Source organism: Urocitellus parryii, chromosome 9, assembly GCF_045843805.1.
Source record: "Urocitellus parryii isolate mUroPar1 chromosome 9, mUroPar1.hap1, whole genome shotgun sequence".
NCBI lineage: Eukaryota > Metazoa > Chordata > Mammalia > Rodentia > Sciuridae > Urocitellus > Urocitellus parryii.
Window position 1 is genome coordinate 111504397 of NC_135539.1, and position 22464 is coordinate 111526860.

At 47.4% G+C, this 22464-nt stretch overlaps 1 protein-coding gene across 3 annotated transcripts in view; it reads right to left on the minus strand.

The window, feature by feature from the left end:
* Rassf5 (Ras association domain family member 5) overlaps positions 1-22464 on the minus strand; it is a 65642-nt gene that overhangs the window by 20944 nt on the left and 22234 nt on the right. For 2 of the 3 annotated variants that reach the window (XM_026387494.2, XM_026387493.2), the window contains exon 2: positions 17515-17636. In XM_026387494.2, coding sequence (XP_026243279.2) covers positions 17515-17636 — 122 coding nt within the window. Of the gene's footprint in view, positions 1-2863; positions 3061-17514; positions 17637-22464 lie in introns of those variants that run through there. The other variant, XM_026387495.2, reaches the window with a different exon arrangement.

Here is a 22464-nt window from a genome sequence, read left to right on the forward strand (position 1 = left end):
GAAACTGCCTAGTGTGACTCAATACCAGACCCCGGGCCCCTTCAAACAACGTACACTGCCCCAGGAAGCTGCCATCTCCTGAGAGGAGAGACCAAGCTGGGGCCCAGGACCTGATTCCCCTTTCTACTGTGCTGCCTCCCCAACCTCCAGGTGCCACGAAGTGGGGAGATCTTCCCAAAGCCTCCCATCTCCTATCAAAGGGGGCTGAAGAGACATCTCAGAGAGTCCTTGGGAACCGGCTAGTGACAACTCCCAGGGAATGGCATGGGAAGGGCAGTGAGGCTTCCCCGTGGCTCTGTTCCAGTCAGGCACAGACTGAGCAGCAGACACAGGTTGTTCTGACAGGGCTATTTATAGAAGCATCTCGGCCTTTCCCGAATGAGGGCCTCAGTCTCTCAGCGACAGGGAAACACATAAGCTCCTTCCCTTGGAGACAGAAAAAAGAAATTCTCTCAGGAGCTCAGACATGATCTTGCACTGGGGAGGAAAGAAGCCCTGTTAGGAATCAGAATTGGGTCGGGATATGGCTGATGGCTTTGAAGCCTTTTCTAGAGCAACTCCAAGAAGGAAGAGGAGCTAGACAACGTGACTGAATGTGAAAAAAGATGAAGAACAGAGATCAAAATGTTTGCAGGAAGCTTCCCCAGCTCCTAGGTTGTCCACACATGCTCCTCTTCACAGCCTGAGCCTTCTCTAGACAGTGGGCCCAGCTTACCTGGGGCTTCTCACCCAGCCCTGCCTCTCCCTGGAGAGCTGGGTCCAGGCTGGAGGCTATTCTGACTGCAGTTCTGAATACTGTCAGGGTCTTCTCATACCATATATTAGAGTTGGGCAGAGGCCAGGGATAGGAGAGGCCTTGCCCACCTTCCCTTCCTTCTCTGGAGCATTTATTACTTACTGCACTCTCTGACATTCAACAAAATGACTTTCTTAGTAGGGATTCCTGCCCCTAGTGAACTTACAGACAAGGGCAAAATGAAATAGGGAGACATGCAGAGGACCCAAGACCTGAGATGATTCAAGACACAAAGTAAAGAAAGAAAGCATTTATGTAGGTGCCAAACCAAAGATGCATTTCCTGGGGTAAAGGAATGAAGGGAAATTTGGTGGAAGAATGAGGAAAGGAGGTTGTATGGGCCTCAGGATAAGTCAATCCCCACCCTCAACCCCATCTCAGTGTATTTTTTATGGGGATATTAATTCTATTTCTTCCAAGAATACCAGAAACAATGACCTTTTTCAATTGCCAAGCAAAAGAAACTCCAGCTTTGCAGGGTCCCTTCCTCACTCAGTTATGCAAAATTCTCAGCCTCTGGGACCAAGGGTTTATAGCATGACCAGTAGTGAGAAGCAGGCATGGCAGCTGAACCAGGTTTAAAAACAGGAACCATTTCCTTCCCAGGCACAGCAACAAAACGCTCTAGAGCAATCCCTCAAAACTTCAGCTGCATCTGAGAATTACCTGGGAGCCTTTTCAAAATCCAATGCCCAGATTGGCCCTGAGGCCAGTCCAATCAGACTCCCTGGACTTGCGACCCAGGTATCAGTATTTTCTAAAACTACCCCCTCTCCATTCCAGTGAGTAGCTAAAATTGATAACCACTGTTTCAAGGGGGAGGAGGTTCACACAATGAAGCAAGAACCCCAAGACAGGGTGAGACACTTCCCCTCTAAAATGATGCTGTTCTGCATGAGGCCTACCTAGCCAGAGAAGGGAACTCCTGTCCCCTGCACCCAGCCCTTCAGAATAAGTCCTGCTCTCCAGACTCAAGAGGGGGTGCCCTAGAAAACAAGTGCTTGTTCCAGAGGTCTGTTTTACTTGATTCCTTCAAACATAAAATCACAACTTCTTATTTGGTTCACGGGCATCCCTCATCATTGAAAGTATGTTATTGAAAACACTTTTGCCTGTTACCAGAACCCAGCAAATATAAGGCCTGCAGGCAGGATAAATTAAGGACAAAGGAAGTCCCAAGTCAGACCTAAGGTAGTTTTGGTTAATTCTAGTTGGTATAGGACAGATGAATTAATGATGAGCCTGCCACACACCTGTGAAATTTAACAGTTCACTTTTGCCTACAAACAGCCCTTCTAGGTAACCTCTCTAAGGCCTTGCCTTAGGGCCCTCTCATCTAAATAACACAACAAATAAATATACACAGTTTTGGGAAGACGTGCCACAGATACTGTGGCTCTGTAGCCAACTAGGAGAGCACAGCCAGGGAACCCAGGCCAGCTGGGTGTCCAGAGGCTGACCCTTGAAGAAACACAAAACTCCACCAGCCCTTCAGGTCACCCAAGCCCACTTAGGAAGTTATAATAATAACATGAGAGCAGCCTGGGAGAGAAGTTTTAGTCTGTTTCTAAAAACACCCTGGACTTCTGCAAAGTTGCTGAACTCAGTTTTAAAATGGTTTCTGGCCACTTGGAATACGGAAGTCTCAACCTATGAGGTGTTTATCCCACAGAGGCACCAAGTACTATCCCCTTTCTATCTAGAGTTTGTAAGCTTGGATTTGGGGGTGGGACAGAACCGTTGCCCAGTGACCCTTTCAGACACAGGTGAACACGATGCAGCCAATCCATGAGTCAAGCCTGTCCCCTTAGAGAGCCATTTTGAAAAGGTCTAGGGACAGGAAATGCTAAAAGGAGGTCTGATCAGAATTGTGGAGGTCCTCAAAGGGCTCCCCCACAATTGCTAAAGAGAGTCCTGGCGGGCAATTGGTCAAGAGGGTCCCCAGCAGCAGCCCAGCCACTCTTGTGACACATGGCTTGGCCTGTTTGCCAGGAGCAAGTTTTCCCTTCTAGGGCACAGAGGTAATTTCCTCGGGGCCAAAGGCTCCCTATTCCATCATTAGTTTACCTTTGACAGATGTTTGCTCTGCACACTCCTGAAAAAGGTGGTCTTGGCCGTAAAGAAGCAGTCTTCCAGCTCCTCGTCCAGGCTGCAGTACCCACTGCTCATGCTGCTGTCCACCGTCATCGAGCCCTGGGACCCCCGGCCAGAGGCTGCGAGCGCCTCGGACGGGGCGGGCTTGGGATGCGGCGCGAGGTGGTGACCCCTCCCGGGGCCAGCCCGGCCGAGCGGGCGGGGCCGCCTGCGTTGGTCACTGGGGCCCAGGCGGCGGGGTACCCAGTCGCCGTTCCCGCGCGCCGCCGGTGCCTGCTCAGCCCTGGGGTTGGCCCCGGGCGCCCGCTCGCCCGCCTCGCTCCGGCGGTGCTAGGCATCTGCGGTTTCAGCTCCGCTGCGCGGCGCCTGCTGGCTCGCTCGCTCCGCCCGGCGCAGAGCGCCATCTCCACACCTCCCCCGCCTGCCCGCGCCTTTCCTGCCCCGCGCCGAAGCCACTTCCTCTCGAAAGGTTCCTCAAAGCCAAGCTCGGCTGTCATCGCGCCCCTCCCCCCGCCTCCCCACCCACCTGGGTGCCACAGGACCCGGTGGCAAGTGGATCTAGGACACTGAATCTGGATGCATGGAAGCAAGAGACCAGGATGAACCCGAGGGGAGACAATTCCCTCTGTCCCTTACTTGTCCTGTGCTGCCCTTCTCGCCCCTCGGTGGCTGGCGTTCACCGAGTAGAAGGTGGTGTAAGGTCTACATCTTCCTCCTCTTTCCCCACCCAACCCCTCACTCCATCCCACTCCCAGCCTCCATTGGGGAGTTGGGGGGAGCTGGGTCAATCCGTGGTTAGATGAGTCACTGGAGAAGAAGGTAATCGATATCTGGTCCGTCTGTAGAAGCAACAATATTTTAACTTGAAAATGCCAAAAGAAAAATGCAGGGTCTCACACGCATATGCAAATCGTATGCAAAGTTATGCAGGGCTGGGCTGAGCTAGCCCACTCTCCCACCACCAGAACTCGGCCCTCAGCCTCAGGATACCGAAGAAGCCTGCAGATGCTGCTCAGGTTGGGTGTGCATTTTCCTGACAGTCAAACCAAGAGGGTTCTTGACCAGATCTTGTCATTGCTAGCATCAAGGATGGCTTATTTCTATTTCCCCAGGAACTGGATGGACCACATGGAGGAACACTTCCCTTCTGTAGGATTCAACTGCTCAAAGCAATTAGGGCAACATCCCTATAATTTCTCAGACTAGATTTGTACAATAGCAGTTGTAGCTCCCATTGTTTGAACAATTACTGTATGTCCAGATGATTTACATGCAGTCTGTCACTTAATGTTCCCAATAACCGTTAGATAGAGACTATTATTTCATATTTTTATGGATGAGGAAACCAGGGCTGAGAGTCATACAAGTAGGACCTGTGTGCTAGGATCAGACTCAGATCTATGTAACTCCAGGGCCTCTGTGCTCTTGGTCCCTGTGATAACGGAGAGTTATCCATCAGTAGAGATGAGACTATTGGTGGGCCCTCTGCCATCTTTAAACACAGTGGGGCCTGAGGTCTCAAGAAGGGAAAATACCCCCTTCTAAGCCCAGGGTTGCTATGGAGTCCAATGGTCTGTGGACCCCAGAAGTGGCCTGGAAAGTGGTTGGGAAGGGGAACAGTCAGGACTGTCTCCAAGTCTGTGTGGCTTTTCCTGAAGTTTTGAAATAAATCAGTGCCGGGGAAGCACAAGCTGGCGGAGGGTTAGCCTCAGCCCCCAGACGCCAAGCTGCTGACTCCATATTAATCTCTGGTTACTTTTCTGAGGAGTCCTTCCCTCCCCACCTTTGCCAAATCTGTCAGTGCTGAGGAGGGTTTCAAAATGCAACCCAGTTTGGCTCCATCCTCCCACACAGCCTCTTTGACAGAAGTCTGCGTGTGCCTGGCAGGGACAAAGCTGAGATAGCTGAAAGCCAGCACCCCTGGGCCTGCCACCCTTGGCTCAGGAGAATGTCAATGCCAGTAGCTACCTCCTCTGGAGGGAAGATAAGAGGTGGCAGACAGCTGGGGCAGGACTGGGGTGGGTGGGCAGTGTGCTATGCAGAGTCTAAGAGGGTTGATCTCACATGAATGGGGTTGAAGATAGGTTCTGTCTCTGTCTGGGTGATCTGTTCTTCAAACAGGTGTTTTAAAGAGTGTTTGGGGGTTTTCCCCAGGGACCATGGCTCAGGCCTCAAGCAGAGGAAACTGGTGTCTGTTTCCAAGTTCAGGGGCAGAATGCGGAATGCTACAGAGAGGGGGCTCAGGGCCACCATAGCAGCCCCCTGCTTTGTCCAGCAAGCAAAGAAACAGACTCTTCTTATAAAAAGAGCCTCCTTGCTCAGTGGGAATTCAACACTTAAGGGAAAAAACAAGCCCCAGATTCTTTATGGCCACAGTGTCCTCAGAGTCACATGGGGAGCTCTGCAATGCCACCACAGTGCTACACATTCAAAATGTACAATCTTAAAATGCGGCGAATAACAACCTTTTCAAACACTAAGCCAGAGTCCCCCAGGAGCCAGCTCCTTGTGAGCAGCACAAGCAGCACACTGATGCCAGACCTGGCAAGGAAGGTTCTCAGGGACACTGTGTTCTTGTAGGGAGCTGCCCCACACCAATCCAAACATCATGAAAACCTGACATCCCAATAGGGCCTTTTAACCCCATTGCTTCACTTAGGATATTCTAACCCAACAGCAGGAATTATGGCCATTTTACAGGTGAAGAAACTAAGGGACATAACCAGTTCCGTTACAGCTCATTACTTCCAAAGCCTCTTCGTGACTCCTACTTAATGTCTCTTTCCCTCATGCCACCTCATCTGTCAATGAATCACCTGTGCATAAGTGCTGGCAGGGACCCTAGGCCTAGAAGAAATCTGCAAAGATCATATACAATATAACAAGTTGGCCAGTCCACAGGAGAAAAATCCAGACTGATGCCCTAGGGTCTCAAAGGAAGGAAGACTGGACTGGAGTGTCTAGTGACACTGTCAGAATCTCCCCCCTATGAATAATCAACAGTAGGGACATCGATTGGCCTAAGTAAGAGGTACAGGCAGGGACAAGCCTGAGAGGTTGCCTTTGAAGCCTCTTTGAGGTGATCCACAAAGCATGGGAAGAAGCTGTTCTTGTCTGTGGGCCCAGGAGGAGACAGCAGGCCCTAAAACACAGCATGCAGAGCCCAAAGCCCACAGAACTCTGCTGGAGTTCAGAGAGTCCTGGGGAAATGATGAATGGGCCACTTTCCTGACTTAAAGTGTCAGATGATGATGAAAGACATTATTTTAAGCTTTCTTCCTTTCTCAAATACAATCCTGATAGGTGGCCAGATCCCCTTGTGAGATCCACCCTGTGGTTCTGCATGTTCCAGAGAGGCTGCAGTGTAAGAATGGAAGTCGGGAAGCCCAGCCTCAACTCTACTTGATGTAGCCTCCTAAGAAACTGTGGACCTCAGGCTTCTTTACGGGTCCAATTGAAGGGTCACGTGAAGATCAGACATGAGGCCTTAAACCTACTAATGTATGCCAAGGCTGAAAACCAGGGTGAGGTGTTCCCCCCACAAAACTCCCTAAATTTATTTTGAAAATTTTATTAGCTTATGTGCTATTAATTTGATGCACATCACTTAATTTAATCCTTACAATAAACTTATGAGGAAGCCGCAGTTATTTTCTCTATTTTACAGACAGGAAAAGGAGGATCAGGAAAGTTAAATAACTTGCAAATAGATACACAGGCTGTCAATGGTGGCGTTGAATCAACCCAGCTGGGTCTCACTCCAGCTACAAGTCCTTAAACTCAACATTCTGTGGTCTCATGGGGTTAGCGCTGGGATGACTCCCATCACAGGTCCAAAATTGAGTTCGCTGCCCACCTGCTCATTCTCTGCCCTTTAGTATTTCCTGTCTTGATGATTGTCATTAACCTAGATTACTGCAAAACCTTGCAGGAGTTCCCCTTGTTTGCATCTCTGCCTCCTCCAAACTCCCCACCCCCTTGTTGCCAAAGTTATCCTTCTAAGACCAAGTTCAGATCACTGTGGCTCCCTATCATAAAATCTGTTCATAAAATCTGTTCAACTCCTAATGATCTTATAATTAACATGTATTCAGTCTAGTTGCTTGTGTTTTCATTCATTCATTGAACAAATACTTACTGAGCACCTTCTACATGGCAAACATACTGGATGTTCAAGTTTGGACCTGGGTGAGATCTAGTCCCTGCCTTCTCAAAGTATACACTCTAGAGAGAGTGACATTAAATGTTAGCTATTTTAAAGTTATTACTGAGCTTTTATAGGTTTCATTATAGGACTTAATCCTTATAACCTTCCCAAGAAGATATTTTGCAAATGGGTAAAGAGCCTCAGAGTGGTTAATTTGCCCAACAAAATAAATGGTAGAATCAGATTTCAAACCCAGAGCCCCTGTATATAACTTTCAATTACAACTGCTGTCTTTCCTCCAATGACCACACGATATTCCAAACCCCTGAGCAGGCCCTTTCCAGTGTGTGTCCAGCCAAAAGTTCAGGCTCATCTAAAGCCACAATCAAGTGGCCCTCATTACAGTCACACAAAATTGATTCACATTGCCAGAAGCCACTCCGCCCCCTTGTGGTTTTGCTGTTGCTATTTTCTCTGTCAAAATCCTCCTCCTACCTCTGTCCCCTTCCTGACACTCTTCCCCTATGAGGACCATACCTCCCACACCTTCCACATGACTCTCAGGAGGAGAGTTCTATCTAGGCTGAATCTTAAGAATGCTACCAACCAGGGCTGAGGTTGTCGCTCAGTGGTAGAGCGCTTGCTTAGCATATGTGAGGCCCTGGGTTTGATCCTCAGCACCACATAAAAATAAATAAAATAAAGGTCCATTAACAACTTAAAAAAATGTTTAAAAAAGAATGCTACCAACCATCCCTAGAGTGGCATTATTTTTTAGCATGAATTTGCTGTGTATAGCAGAGAGTTCAGTTTCTCCCCAGATGACTTCCTGTCCTAAGAGGAAAGTGGCTGCCCACCATTTAGGTTAGAGTTGCATGGGATTCACTGTCTCTGGGGTTCCAGCCCACACCTACCTCTCTTGCTTGGCTGCCAGCTCACACAGGGCCCTAATGCATAAAAACACTGAAGGTGGTTAAATTACTCGGGTCATTCACACCAACAAGCTAAGGCCCTGAAGAACTCATGTTAGGAGTCAAGTCAGGCCCAGGGATTCTATCTTCTAACTGTTCTTCAGTGAGACTAGAGAGTGACCGAAGATATTTCTAATCTCTCTCAGGCGTCCCTCTCCAGGCATGAGCCATCTTCCCAAAGCCAGGGCAGCTTGGTCACCATTGGGAGAGGTGAACAACTCTCAGACTACCCACGGAAAGGAGGGTCATGAGCCTCGGAACTGACCTGGTGATCTCTGTATTCTGCTTCTCCTAGGGGCTGTGAGGAGCACAGAGAAACATCTCCGGGGCTTCAGGATTTCTAGAGAAATAAGTCTGGGAGCTCTATCCCCACATGGAGTTGAGCTCAGGCCCTTCTTTGCTGGGAAGGCTTTTCCACTCCACCCAATCAGAAAAGAGCGCAGCCTGGGCGGGTCAGATAGGCCTTGAGGAGGCTCCTGGGAGGACCGGCCGGCCGTCTAGTGCAGTAGAATCCCCGGGTGCTTGAGCCAGCACTTGGGCTTTTAGATACGGTGTAAAATCTGGGCAGAAACCATGGATTGGGCTTTCCCAGATGGAGCCAGAGTGGGCTGGAGGGAGCAGGGAATCAGTTCCTTTCTTTTGGTTGGTATTATTTGGCTACCTCTGGAATCCTTGGGAGAGGCAATCATTTCCTTACAAAGGGAATGAGTCAGAATAGAAATCATAGCTGGATTTTGAGTTTGGAAAGAAAGGAAATAATGGATGAAAAAAATAATGGCTAAGAAAAATGGGTGGATTCTAGTGTATTCGCCTTCCAAACCTGCCCAGGAGAGGTTATATCTGAGGCCCTGGTCCCTGCCTTTTTTGCCATTCATGCCAATGTTATGGCAACTGGACTCTCCTCTCATTCTATGGTGGCCAGAGGATGACAGAGGAAGCTATTAATGTCAATGGATTTCTAGATCACAAAGTATTAAGCTATAAAAAGTCAGGTTTTAGGGATGGGACACTAAGCTCACTCCAAGATGGTATGCCTCCTCTAAAATCAGAAAAGGGGCTGTCAGCAGGCTTAAGGATTGGATATCAGAGTGGGCATACTTATGAATTTAAAAGCAAGACCTAAAAGCATCAAGCCATCTCCAAGTAACTTAACCAAGTCTCAGAACAAAGCCCCCCAAATATATATAAGAATATGAAACTATCCAGCATCCAACAAGGTGAATTTGCAATGTCTGGCATCCAACTGAAAATTACCAAACATGCAAAGACACAGGGAAATATGATCCTTAATGAGGAGAAAAAAATCAATCAATCAAACTAACCTATAACTGAGACAGAACAAAGAAAAATGGAAGAAAAAAACTGATAGAAAATACAAACAGAGGGGCTGGGGTTGTGGCTCAGCGGTAGAGCACTCGCCTCGCACATGCGAGACCCTGGGTTCGATCCTCAGCACCACATAAGAATAAATAAGTGAAATAAAGGTATTGTTAAAAAAAGAAAATACAAACAGAATGTTGCAAAAGAAAAGATTAGCGAATTTGAAGACAGAGCAATAACAACCATACAAAACAAACACAGAGAAAGAAAGAAAAAATTTTTAAAATGTACAGAGCAGTAAAGTATAGGACAAGTAGAAGCAGACTAAGAACATATATGTAATTGGAATTCTCAGAAGGATGCAAGAGGACATTAAAAATATTTGAGAAATAATGCCTGAAAATTTTACAATTTTGTTGAAAACTATAAACCCACAGATCCAAGAAACTCAACAAACCCCAAGCACAAGAAACTACAACAAAGAGCATCATAATCAAATTGTTCAAAACGTGATAAAGAGAAAATATTAAAATCAGAGGACACATTAGATACAGAGGAACAGGATGAAGACTGTTATTTCAGAAACAATGAAAGTGTGAAAATAATGAAGCAACACCTTTAAATGAATACAAGAAAAAAAAAAACCTGTCAACCTAGAATTTTCTACCCAGTGAAAATCTTTAAACACAGAGGTGACACAGGATCTATTTTAGACACAGAAAGCTAAAAGAATGTATCTTCAGTAAACCCACAATGCAAGAAATTTAAAGAATGTTCTTTAGGCAGAAGGGAAATGATATCAGATATAAACCTAGATCTACTCAAAGGAAAAAGTACCAAAAATGGTAACCATATAGATAAATATAGTTTTCCCCTACTATTTAAACATCTTTAAAATATAATATTTAAACATCTAAATAGTAACAATGTTGTACTGAGTTTATAGTATATAAAGAGGAAAAAGGGTATATGACTACAAGGTTTTTATACTCTATGTGAAGTGGTATTAACCATTTGATAAATAGACTTTCACAAGCTGAAGATATATGTTGTAAACCCTAAGGCAACCACTAATTAAACAAAACAAAGAGAAAAAACTTGGGGGCAACAAATAAGAGAAAATGGAATCATAAAATATATTCAGTTAACCCCAAAGAAGGCAAAAATAGAACAAAGAAAAGGGAAGAAAAACTGATAGAATACAAACAGAAAACATACAGCAAGAAGACAGACTCAAAATCTAGCTATATCAATAATCGCATTAAATGCAAATGACCTAGATACTACAATTCAAGGGTAGAGATTATCAGATTGAATTTTAAAAAACAAGATCCAACTATTTGTTATCTATAAGCAATGCATTTTACATAGAGCCATGTGCTATGTAACAAAGTTGCAGTCAACAATGGACCACCCAGATAACAGTAGTCCTACAAGATTACAATGGACCTAACAATTCCTGCCACTTAGTATTTTTATTATACTTTTTCTATATTTAGAAACACAAATATTCACCATTGTGTTAAAATTGCTACAGTATATTCAGAACAGTAATATGCTGTATAAGTTTGTATCTTAGAAATAATAGGCTTTATCATATAGCCCAGGTGTGTAATAGGATCCATCATCAAGGTTTGTGTAAGTATTGTCTATAATGTTCCCACGATTGACAAAATTGCTTACCAATGCACTTCTCAGAGCATATTCCCATCGTTAAGCAATTCATGACTGTATAAAGACATAAAAACCCTCCATATAAGAATAAAGAAATACTATAGTAATGGTAATCAAAAGAAAGCTGCAGTAGCTATATTAATATCAGACAAAGTAGATTTTAGATCAAAGAATTTACCAAGGATAAAGATACAGGAGTCAATTAATCATGAGGACATAATAATCCTACATGTTTATGCACTTAATAATGGAGTTTTAAAATACAGGAATGTAGGACAGTAAAGAGAAATAGGCAAATCCACAATTATAGATAAGATTTCAACACCTGACTCTTAATAATAAATAAAACAAATAGACAGAACGCAGGTATGCCTCAGCAAATGCCAGTTCCTGTTGTTACTACTTACAATTCCATTTGATAAGCATTTATCAAGCCTTTCTGAAGCGATGTAGAACCTTGCACCCCCCTAGAGGTATGCAGGTCCCTACAGGAGCATTAGCAACCCCAAGCCCTCAGCAAGCTCTCACTCCGAGCTCCTCCCCTTTCAGGCTCCTCCTTTCCTGCTCCCTGGCTCCCCCATGTGGTGATCCTGTTTTTAACATGTTGAAACATGTTGGGCAGTGGGCAGGCCCAAGACTTTCTCTTCTCAAAGATCTGAAAAGTCAGAGCCTTGGGTAATGAGACAGTGGTGTGTCTGCAGGAGGGAGCTTGGACCTGGAGCCAGGAAATGCAGAAATCCATGCCAACTCAGTCACCTCTCTGCTGCTGCAGGGGCTAAGGAGTGATTCCATCAGAGTCCTGCTAAGGAATGACAGCAAGAAGGGTGTATTTTTGTTTGGGATGGGCACACAGGCAGAAAGGGAGCCCAAAGGCCATCCGCCTGGCTGACCTAGCCTGGACAGCTTTGGGAGTCATCTGTCTCTTGGGTGAATGGGGGACAGGGTCATCTACAGAATGGAACAATGACTCCGGTCTCAATGTTCAGGGGGATAATCATAAGTCATATAGCAAAAAGTGGCCACCCGAACCACAAGTCATAGCTTCCTGGTTTGATTCCAGAACAAAAATCCAAATTTCTAGTATTCTAGTGAGTTGGCAGAAGCCAACCATGAAGGGTTTTATGTAGTAATCCAGATTTAGACTATTCTGAGGGCAACGGGAAGCCACAGAGTGTTTTTCATCACAGAGTAACAGAACAAAAAAAATTTTAAAAAAGTCCCGTGAGGTGGCTTGTGCACACCTAGAATCACAGCTGCTTAGGAAGCCAAGGCAGAAGGATCATAAATCCAAGAGCAGCCTGGGAAACTTAGCAAGACCCTTCTCAAAATAAAATAAAAAGGGCTGGGGATGTGGCTCAGTGGTAGAGCTCTTGCCCTGGTTTTGATGCCTGGTATTAAAAAAAAAAAAAAAAAAGAAAGAAAAAAGAAAATTCATTGAGGCCCTTGGAGGTTCCAGAGATGGCTCTAGACTGTTACCACAGGATACTTACTCCTTGGTGTCACATATTTTTAAATAATACTTGAACCCCACACCCACCCTGGGGACTGTCCCATTTCTCAGAGGAGAAGCTCAAGGCACAGAGAAACTAGGAGAGTCGTCTTGGGTCCTAAATCAAGTATTTCATCTTCACAGTCTAGATTTTAGCCTCACTCTTTGGGCATTCAGATAGGGGTTCTTTCCTTAAGACAATATTTATTGCTTTTTGGAAAATATTACGTTAGAAACATGTGGAGTCATCTGCAAATCAAACAGCAGAAAAGCAAATAATAAAAGTTGAAAGTCTGACTCTAGCCCTTTCTACTCCCTCCGCTTCCCAAGCTGAAATCTCTTCCAACAGTCTGGAGCACTTCTAGACCCTCTGCTCTTTCAGGGAAAGAAATTCATTGTCCCCCATTCAGAGCACCTTCTAGACCCTCCCTCTGCATTCCTTCCCCCGCCACACACACACACACACACACACACACACACACACAGATGCAAACACAGATGTAATATAAAAGGCTGGGCCCTACATATCCAGTGGAGTGGCTTGTCTTCACTTTTCTCTATTTCCTGTCAGTACTTACAACTCCATCTCTCCTTTGGAAGGGCACCATGGTATCAGTATGGGTGACTGGCATTTCCTTCCCAGTTCTCTCTGTGGCTCCCACGGTCCCTTAGGCACCCCTTGGAGCCAGTGTCCTGGGAGTCCAGGCACCAGATGGCCAAAGAGAGTAGCCTCATTGTGGCAGCATTTCCCATGATGGCACCTGCAAGGGTCTTAGAACAGGACCTGGCTCAATTAGTATTTGTGAAATGAATCTGAGGCAGTCCTTAGACACACTTTTTTTAAAAAAAATTAGAGATTAAATACTGATTAATAGTAATTAATCCGATGGGTATCTGGAAAAATCCTAAGTGCATTAGTGATTGAAGAATATTTTTAAATTTCCTTTGACACAAGTTGATTTAAGTTTAATAAAATGAGTCTATTTAAGGATTATTATGAAGTAAATAAAATGCAGGAGGAACCTAGTTATGGCCACAATGTGTGGCAGTGCTTGAGCACCTTTTTGGAACTGCCATGAGAGGAACCGATGTACATTCTGCAGGGCCAGGAGGAGGGGAAGCACCTGGGCCAGGTGAGTTGGCAGAAGCCAACCATGAAGGGTTTTATGTACTAATACAGATTTAGACTATGGATTGAGGAGTGGGTCCCTGGCTGCAGGGAATTTGAATGAAAGGGGAAGGGAGTGCTTGTGTTTGTCTCTTGTAATCTTGTATTCCATTTCCCGAGGAAATCGGTACCAAATGTCAGAGGGACAGAGCTTCCAGGATTCCCCCAGGCCACAGCTGGTTATGATGAGGATCAACAGTGGTGGGCAAGGACAAAGACATCTTCTCTCAGGGTCAGTTTCCCCAGAAGCCATGCAAGGACTGCACCAGATCATCAGAGTTCTCACTTTATTGTGAGGGCACTCGGGAGCCACAGTGGGTTCTTCATCACAGGGTGACATGAGGAAAGCTCTTTGAAGACCACCAGAAATACAAGTTCTTTGGGGTATGTCCCCAAATAAAGGAACTGCAACTGTTTGGGCAATTTATTGTGACCTTCAGCCAATGGCAATTATGTTCTCCAGCTAATGGGTTGAAAATGAAAAAAAGGATCTGGGGTAGGCTTGCAGGAGATTTGTCTTGTCACACAATGGGGCCCAGGAAAATGTCAGACAGCCTAGACCTCAGAGAGCTCCAAGGAGAGGCTGCAAAACAACTGGTCCTAGGGCCCACCAAAGCAGAGGCAGCTACTAGCCACCCTTCCTCTGTTTTGGACACCTGTGAGAGACAGGCCAACCCACATGACTTTGTGAGTGTACACTGGGGCTCTTAGCCACCCCTACCATTCCCATGCCTGTCCCTCATCCCTCCCTTCCCCTACCATGGCAGAGAAGATGGTCAGAACTTTGTGATTATTGCTTTTAAAAGGTTGAGGCCAAATAATTATCTACAGGATGATCTCAGCCATGTTTTAAAAATGTATGAATGTACAGGAAGGACATATAAAAATGTTAATGAAGAATGGTTCTCTCTGGATGGAGAAAAATCAATGAATTTCTTTCCCTGAAAGAGCAGACAGGAGAAATACTACTAAGAGGAGACTTCCTAAGAGTCACATGTCCCAGGATGAGCTGAGCTCCGATCCAGACCTCTGCCACAATAAATCCCCAGGATGACATGAGCACGTGAGGTTCACTCAGCCTGGCGATGACATCAAGGTGAAGGAAAGTTCTATCTTGATTTTTAACAGAAAATCAAGCCAAGGCGGAAATCAGCACAAACAAGCCTTTTAGAAAAGGCAAGGGAGCCCCGGAGCAGGGCCCAGCTTTATTGACAGAAGGCTGTGTCCTGCCCCAGCTCTGCTGAAGCACGCGGTCAGGCCTGTCCAAGGCAAACACAGCAGTCTGCATCACGCCAGGCTGTTTGCTGACCGAGGTCCACTCAGCACCACGTGGGATTCTTGCTCCTTCCTCTGTGACATTTCAAGTATGATTCTAGGAGCTTGGGATGTAGCTCAGCTTGCCTAGCATGCAGGAGGCCCTGGGTTTGAATCGCAGCATCACAAAAAATAGAACAAAATAAAATAATAATCCATCATGTTTCCAATCTAGACACTGCCCTGATTTAGCTTGCCAGAGGATTACAAGTTTGTCTCCTCTCTCTCTTGGAGGACAGGGGATTTCTCGACTTCCAAATACTCCATTTGAAAGCATTGCCAGCATTCTGAGGATGAGCCACTGTGCAGGAAACCCCAAGATCTTCTGGGGGGCCTTTTGCCCACCATATCAAGCTAAGCTGCTCCAAGGCAAGGCTTCTTAGGCTCAGGATGATTGACATCTAGAGCCAGATAACTCTTTGTTGCGGGGTCTGTTTTGTGCATTGCAGGGTATTTAGCAATGTCCCTCACCTCCACTGCCTAGAAGCCAGTAGCATCCCCTGACAACCAAAAAGTCTCTAGACATTGTCACATGCAGAGGGAGGGGCACAAAAATCACCCTCTTTTGAGACCTGCTGTTCTAGAGGAAGGAATAGAAACCCCAAGAAGGAGATCCAGGAAGTAGTGGGTGGAACCAGGCTCCAGGGTAGGGAATGGGCAGGATTGGGAGACCAGAGAGAAGAGAGACTTGGAAACGCCCAAAGAGAAAAGAAATTGGGAAAAGAAAGAGTTACTGAAATATGCTTTTCAGATGCCGCTCTGCAGGGTGCCACATAACCTCCCTCTTTCATCATCTAAGGAACACCTTCTTCGAAAATCTACACTATTGTGCTTAGAGTATAGGCCAGTGGTAGAGCACCTGCCCAGCTTCTTTAAGGCCCTGGTTTTACTCTTAGCATCCCCTAAACAACAGAAAAATTGATATCACTCATCAGTGTTTTGGGCATCTGCTGTGCCCACCCCTTCCTGGGATGGACAGGTTCCAGTCCAAGAGGCCTGGTTACCTTCAGGTTATGCAGAAATAGTTACTATTCCAAAGTCTGGAAAGGACGTACTGAAATTTTTGTTCTGTTTTGTAAGAGATTGAACCCAGACTGCTTAACCACCACTGAGCCACATCCCTGGCAGCCCTTTCTGTATTTTTTTAAATTTTGAGACATGATCTTGCTAAGTTGCTTAGGGCCTCACCAAGTTGCTGAGGCTGGGTTTGAACTTGAGATCCTCCTGCCTCAGCCTCCCGAGCTGCTGGGATTACAGGTGTGCACCACCATACCTGGCCTGAATTTTTAAATATACAATTTTGGACCCATTCAATATCATCCATCAAATGTCATACTTGATTTCTAGCTCCACTTTTTCAGTGGGAGAAGGCATGGGGGAACAACAGGGCAACACCCATGAGCAGAACAGGCACTTGAACACTGTGGATCATGTGCATTGTGGCCAGAAACATGTGGAGTTGGGACTGGATGTGAGTCCCCCATAATTCAGGTCTCCCATTACTGTCTCTCACAGCACCCTGGGAGTTTCCCTCTTAGAGTTTGTTTAGAGTCTCCCTCCCACGCCACATCTCTTTCCTTTATCATTCAGTACATCCCCATGATCACCATTTTGGGGCCTGGCACACTGTGAATGCTCAAAATACATCTGTTAAATGAGTAAATGGATGACATCCTGGAGCACTCCTTACTTCTCTGATCAGCAACTTTCAGTTCCCAGATGAAGGCTTGCATCAAAGATCCTTCCTTTGGGAAGCCTTCCTTGATTCCTCCCAGCAGAAACAATTGCACTGTGTACCCACTTGGGTCCAGAGTCTTATCATGCCTATGTCACAGTATATACTATTTGGCTGTATTCTGACCCCCCTGCCAGAACATAAGCTCTCCAAGGAAACTGTGATGAATCATTTTTTACCCCTCCTACCACCAGTGTTTGGCGCATGGTAGAGAATCGATAAAAGTCTGCTCCACACAATAATCAATAAATGCTCTCCTCTGTCTCCATTTCAAACCCTAGACATTAGAGTTCAGACACACTGCAGTCCAGGTGCCTTGACAAAACCCAGTACCAAGAGCTATTTTGGAGTCAACTTTCTGGTCCTTGGACACAGGGAAAGAACATCTGCCCAGTCCCTCCAGAAGAGGAGCTGGCCTGACTGGCTGAGGGGCAGGCAGACAAGGTGAAGGTCTGTGAGGATCCATGGTCTGAAGGCAGGATGGTGTGTGAAGCTTCAGCCCCATCATCTCCCCACTGCTCCAGGACTCTAAGGAACTTCTGGAGGCTTCTCTGGGACCCGCCCTGCTCCCACCCATACCCACACTTCTGGATCAGAGCCCTAGGCCAAAACAGAATCTATGCTTGGGAGAAATAGAGGACGCTGCTGAGTATCTGCAGACTGCTGCCCCTTGTCACTTGGAAAGGCAGTGTCTATGCCTCCATGTGGCCAGAAGGGGACTCAACATCCAGCACACATGGAATACTGGAGCCTGCTCACCAGAGCTCCCGGGAGAGAACGCAGAGCTCTTGAGCTTTGCTGCCTACCTGGCCAAAGGTTGGGGCGAGGGTGCTTTCTGGAGAGGGTCTGTTCCGGGCTGGGCCCTGCTGCTCACTGCAGTCCAGTTGGATCAGGCTGCGGCACTCCGGGTGACAGGTGAATTTACAGTCTGGAGAGAAAGAACCAAAGAGGCATCAGACGCTGGGCAGCATCTCTACTACTTCTGTCCAGAGAAATAACCTGGGCGATCACATTTAGTTCCCAACGGAAGGACAGTGCAGGAGGGCAGTGGCGGGTGGGCGGGAAGCAGGTGAGGATGAAGCTCTGTTCCGTGGCAGTTAAGTGCTTTACACCTGTGCAGACTGCTCTCACCTGCCATACTTTGTGTGACCCTGTCATCGTTACTGTTGCGGCCTTGGGACTTCCTCATGATCAGACCTTCTGGTTGCAGACTGGTGCTCTTTCTACTAATTCACACTGGTCACCAGGGGCCACAGACCCCTGGGGAAGGGCTCAAGGTTGCTGAACTTCATTTGGCCAATCGGGAACCTATGGATTTAGCAGCCCTGTCTGTGGCACGAGATTGTGCACAGGTAGAGGGGAGGATATGTCTGAAGATGCTTCCAGAGACAAAGCCATTCTCATCAGACCCTGCCCAGTCCAGAAATGCTGGGGTGGCCACTCTAACCCAGTTGAGATCCTATCAATAAAAACCAAACTTGGGGGACAAGCACACGTTCCATCGACCCTGTTCACTTCCATGGAAGCAGTAACTTAATGGCCAGAGTTGAAAAGAGCCTTGGGAACTCCCTTAGAGACAGGGAAACGGGCCCAGAGGTTAAGGGAAGTACCCAGTGACACAGCCCACAGGGGCGAGCCTGGGCTGCTGATATTTTCCAACTTCCTCAAGGGCTCCCTCTGGAACCTCTTTGGCAGAAGAGATATGAAGTCAAAGGGACCAGGAGACAGCGAGACTCAGCCAGGGGAGGGAGGGATGGGGAGTAGGTGGGGGGAAGGAAAGAGTGGAATCAGAAGAAAGCAATACAGGTTCTCTCCCAGGCAAAATGCTCAGATCTGATGGGTAGTGCCCACAGATGGCTGTGCGTCAGCCAGAGCTGCCTGTCCTGGAGTTACCACAGCTCAGCCAGAAGGCCCAGCCATGCAAGTGCCGGGGTCTCTCTTGAATTTCCCTCCTGATGGTGAAGTCTGGTGCATGGCTGGGGAGGGTGGGTTTTGTGGCAGGGGACACCACAGCCTGGATTTTCTTGGAAACCTGAGGATTAGGGGGTCACCTGTTTTAGTCAGCTTTTTTTGCTGCTGTGACTAAAAGACCTGACCAGAACAACTGTAGAGGAGGAAGAGTTTATTTGAGGGCCCACCGTTTCTGAGGTCCCAATCCACAGACAAGTGGCTTCACTCCTTGGGGCTTGAGGTGAGGCGGGGCATCATGGTGGAAGAGTGTGGCAGAGGGAAGCAGCTCACATGGTGATCAGAAAGGAGAGAGAGAGAGAGAGAGAGAGAGAGAGAGAGAGAGAGAGAGAGAGAGAGAACTCCACTTTCTGGATACAAAATATATACCCAAAGCCACACCTCCAATTCCCACCTTCTCCAGCCACACACTATCACTTCAGTTACCACTCAGTTCATCCCTATTGGGGGATTAATTCACTGATTGGGTTAAGACTCTCATGACCCAGTCATTCTCTGAACTTTCTTACATTGACTCACACTTGAGATTTTTAGGGGACATCTCACACCCAAACCATAGCATCACTCTTGGTTGAGAATGGATCAGGCACCCCAAGACTCTTTCCTTCCTTCTAACAAGCTCCGCAAATTCTGCACATTGGTCTCTTTTTGAAGTATCCATAGCACACTCTATCTTGGGGTAGGGGTGGTGGCTGTTCTTTTGCCCATTCATTTGAGGAATCTGGGATGAGACCCTCACTCTCCCCAGCTGCCCTGTTCCCTTACATCCCCAAAGATGAGCACCTGGGCCACATTGCTGGTGTGGAATGCAGGGGAGTGTCCTGGCAAATGTGGGGACACTCAGGGATTCCAGAAACCAGCAACCTTCTTCCACAGTCTAAAGCTCCTGGCCACTTTCCTGGGATGTCATTTAGAAGCTCTATCGCTGTTATGGGTTAGATATGAGGTGCCACCCCCACCCCACAAAAGCTCATATATTAACACAGGAATGTTCAGAGTTGAAATGATTATATCATGGGAACTATAACCAATTTAGTGGATTAATCCATTTGATGGATTAATAATTTGAAAGGACTACGGTACTGGATGATAACTATAGGCAGATATGTTGTGGCTGGAAGAAGTACATCATTGGGGGGGGTGCCTTTGAGTTTTATATTTTGTCCCTGGTGCCTCCTCCCTCCTCTCTCTCTCTCTCTCTCTCTCTCTCTCTCTCTCTCTCTCCTTTTCAGCTGCCATGAGCTAAACAGTTTTCTTCTACCACATCCTTCTGCCATGATTTTCTGCCTCACCTCAGGCTCCAAGCAATGGAGCTTGACCAACCATGGACTGAAATCTTGAAACTGTGAGCCCTCAAGTAAACTTTTCTTCCTCTAAGCTGTTCTTGTCCAGAATTTTAGTCACAGTGACAAAAAGTTGACTAACCCAACTGCTCATCTCCCTCCTGCACCAAGATGAAGTCTGTCAATGTCCTTTCCTTCAGACCCCATGAGGATCTAGGCCTCCCGACTCTCCTCCATAGAAGACCCTTTTCTCAACTGGAGATGGAATCAGGTGGCCAGTTCTCCGAGGCTTTACCATCCCTACCTGCACTTCTGAATCCCCTCAGTGGAAGATCTCCTGCTCTGCACACAAACAGCCTTACCCTTCATGGGGGTGGGCACAGAAGGACCTGCAGCCAAGTTATTCTGCCTGCAGTGCCCAGAAATACCAGGACTCTTTAGATAATGTAACCCTAAGGCCAGAGCCCACAAAGGACAGCATTGTTCCAGGTTCCGGCCCTGGAACACACCTGTAGGGCTCCTGGTCACGCTCTGAAGGATGAAGAATGCTCCAGGGATGCCAAGAAGTGGGAACAAGGAAGAGGAGGAAGGACTGGAGCTCCCTGGCTTCCCAGTGAGCGAGAGCCCGCAGCAGCCCACGCCTGGGCAAAGCTTTTGGAAGTAGGAAGCTCTCTGTCTCCTCCTCTGAGTGCCTTGTGTGGCTGATATATGCACCCTGTGACTGCCTGTGTCCCGGGTCACTCTTGCAACTCCCATTTCTCCCTTGCTTTCTCTCTGTCACATACACACACACACACACACACACAGAGCACCAAAACCTCAGAAAGATCTCTTTACAGGGCTGACGCTGAGCTGGATGGAGCTGGGAACAGAGGAGTCCAGGAGGAGGGTTTGGAAGTCGAGGAAAAGAACTTGGAGGCACTAACGACTTTGTTCCATCAGACCGTATAATCACAGGCTGCAGCAAAGCCACCGAAGTGCGTCTTTGTACTGCCTGGCCCTGGAAACGCCAAGTCAAGGGCTTTGAGGCCAGAGGGATGAAGTCAGAGCCGCATGCCCTTCTCCAGCAGCCTGTGTCCCGCGAGTGGGGAAACCCACGGCATCCACAGACGGGGCTGCGTCCCCATGACTGTGTGCTCCAAGCCGGCAGACCATCCTTCTCTCAGGCAGCTCGACACAGGGGCTGCCCGACTGGCCCCTGCCCTTGGTATCCCAACTCCCTCCTCAGTTTTCAGTGAGTGTTCAATTTGGACAAGAGAAAAGAGAGGGACCCTGGGTGGCATAGGGCCACATAGGCCCTCTCTGCACGGCCAGCACCATCATCTCGGGCTACAGCATCCGTGGGCTGAGCTCAGGCGTCCACATGCCCTGCTGGTCCGAGGGTGAGGATGAGTGAGACACAACCCCTGGGGAGCTAGCTGGCTGGGAAGATGGGACACCCACCCTAAAACCCAACCCATGAGCGCTACAGCCCAAAGCAGGGACCTGACCAAGGCACCAGGGTCTGGGAAGGTCATTTGGACAGACAGTTGGGGGCACAGCAGCCTAGGAAGGTGGGTGCCCAGGAGGCTCTGGGGAGCAGAAACAAGGGATCTAACTATAGGTACCTCAGATGCCCTCCTCACAGGGGCCAAGAGCAGGTGGGCTCTGACGTCACTAAATGGATGGGACAAGGGTCTCGCCACCAAGAGGCAGCAAAAGTTTAGGCGCCAGTACTCCTGGGCTCTAAATGTAGTTTTTTGTTTTGTTTTTTTTAAGAAAAAAAAAATGACGACATTTCTTTAGTATTGCCACCTATAAATCAGAATTATCCCTCCCCCTCTTTACAGCTTTCCTTCCAGTAACAGCTCCTGTCCCCATTCCCAGGGGATATTTTAAGGAAAATAAACACACTTCCAGATTGAGAAGAGGGGCCTATGGAAATAGAAGGTGAATGTGAGGAGAAATGATGGGGACAAACGACAATAGAGGCCTCTCTCCCAAGGAAGCCCTCATGGTCCGATGCAGGATAGAGGCTCCTCCCTCCCTCAGGGCCCAGGCGACATTCATTTCCAACTCCACCAGGACAAAGAACCATGAACTGGGTGGCTTAAACAACTTCTCGTCTCCCGGTTGGTTCTGGAGGCTAGAAGTCCAAACCCAAGTTGCTGGAGGGCCATGCTCCCTCCCAAATACGTAGGGGATCCTCCCTTGCCTCTTCCTGGCTTCTGATGGTTTGCATCAGTTTGGCATCCTTGGCCTGTAGCTCCACACCTCCATATCCCACCCGCGTCTTCACCCAGTCTGTCTCCTTGTAAAATGCAAGTCATATTGGATCAGGGGACCACCCCACTCCAGTATTTCCTCAAACAATGACACCTCCAACCTCCCTACTTCCAAATAATGTCCTCTTCTGAAGTACTGGGGTTTAGGACTTAAATATGTCTTTTTGCAGGGAGCACAGATCAACCCATGAGGCAGATCCCGGGCCACACTGGGAACTCAGAGCCCTTAGGCCCAAACAGA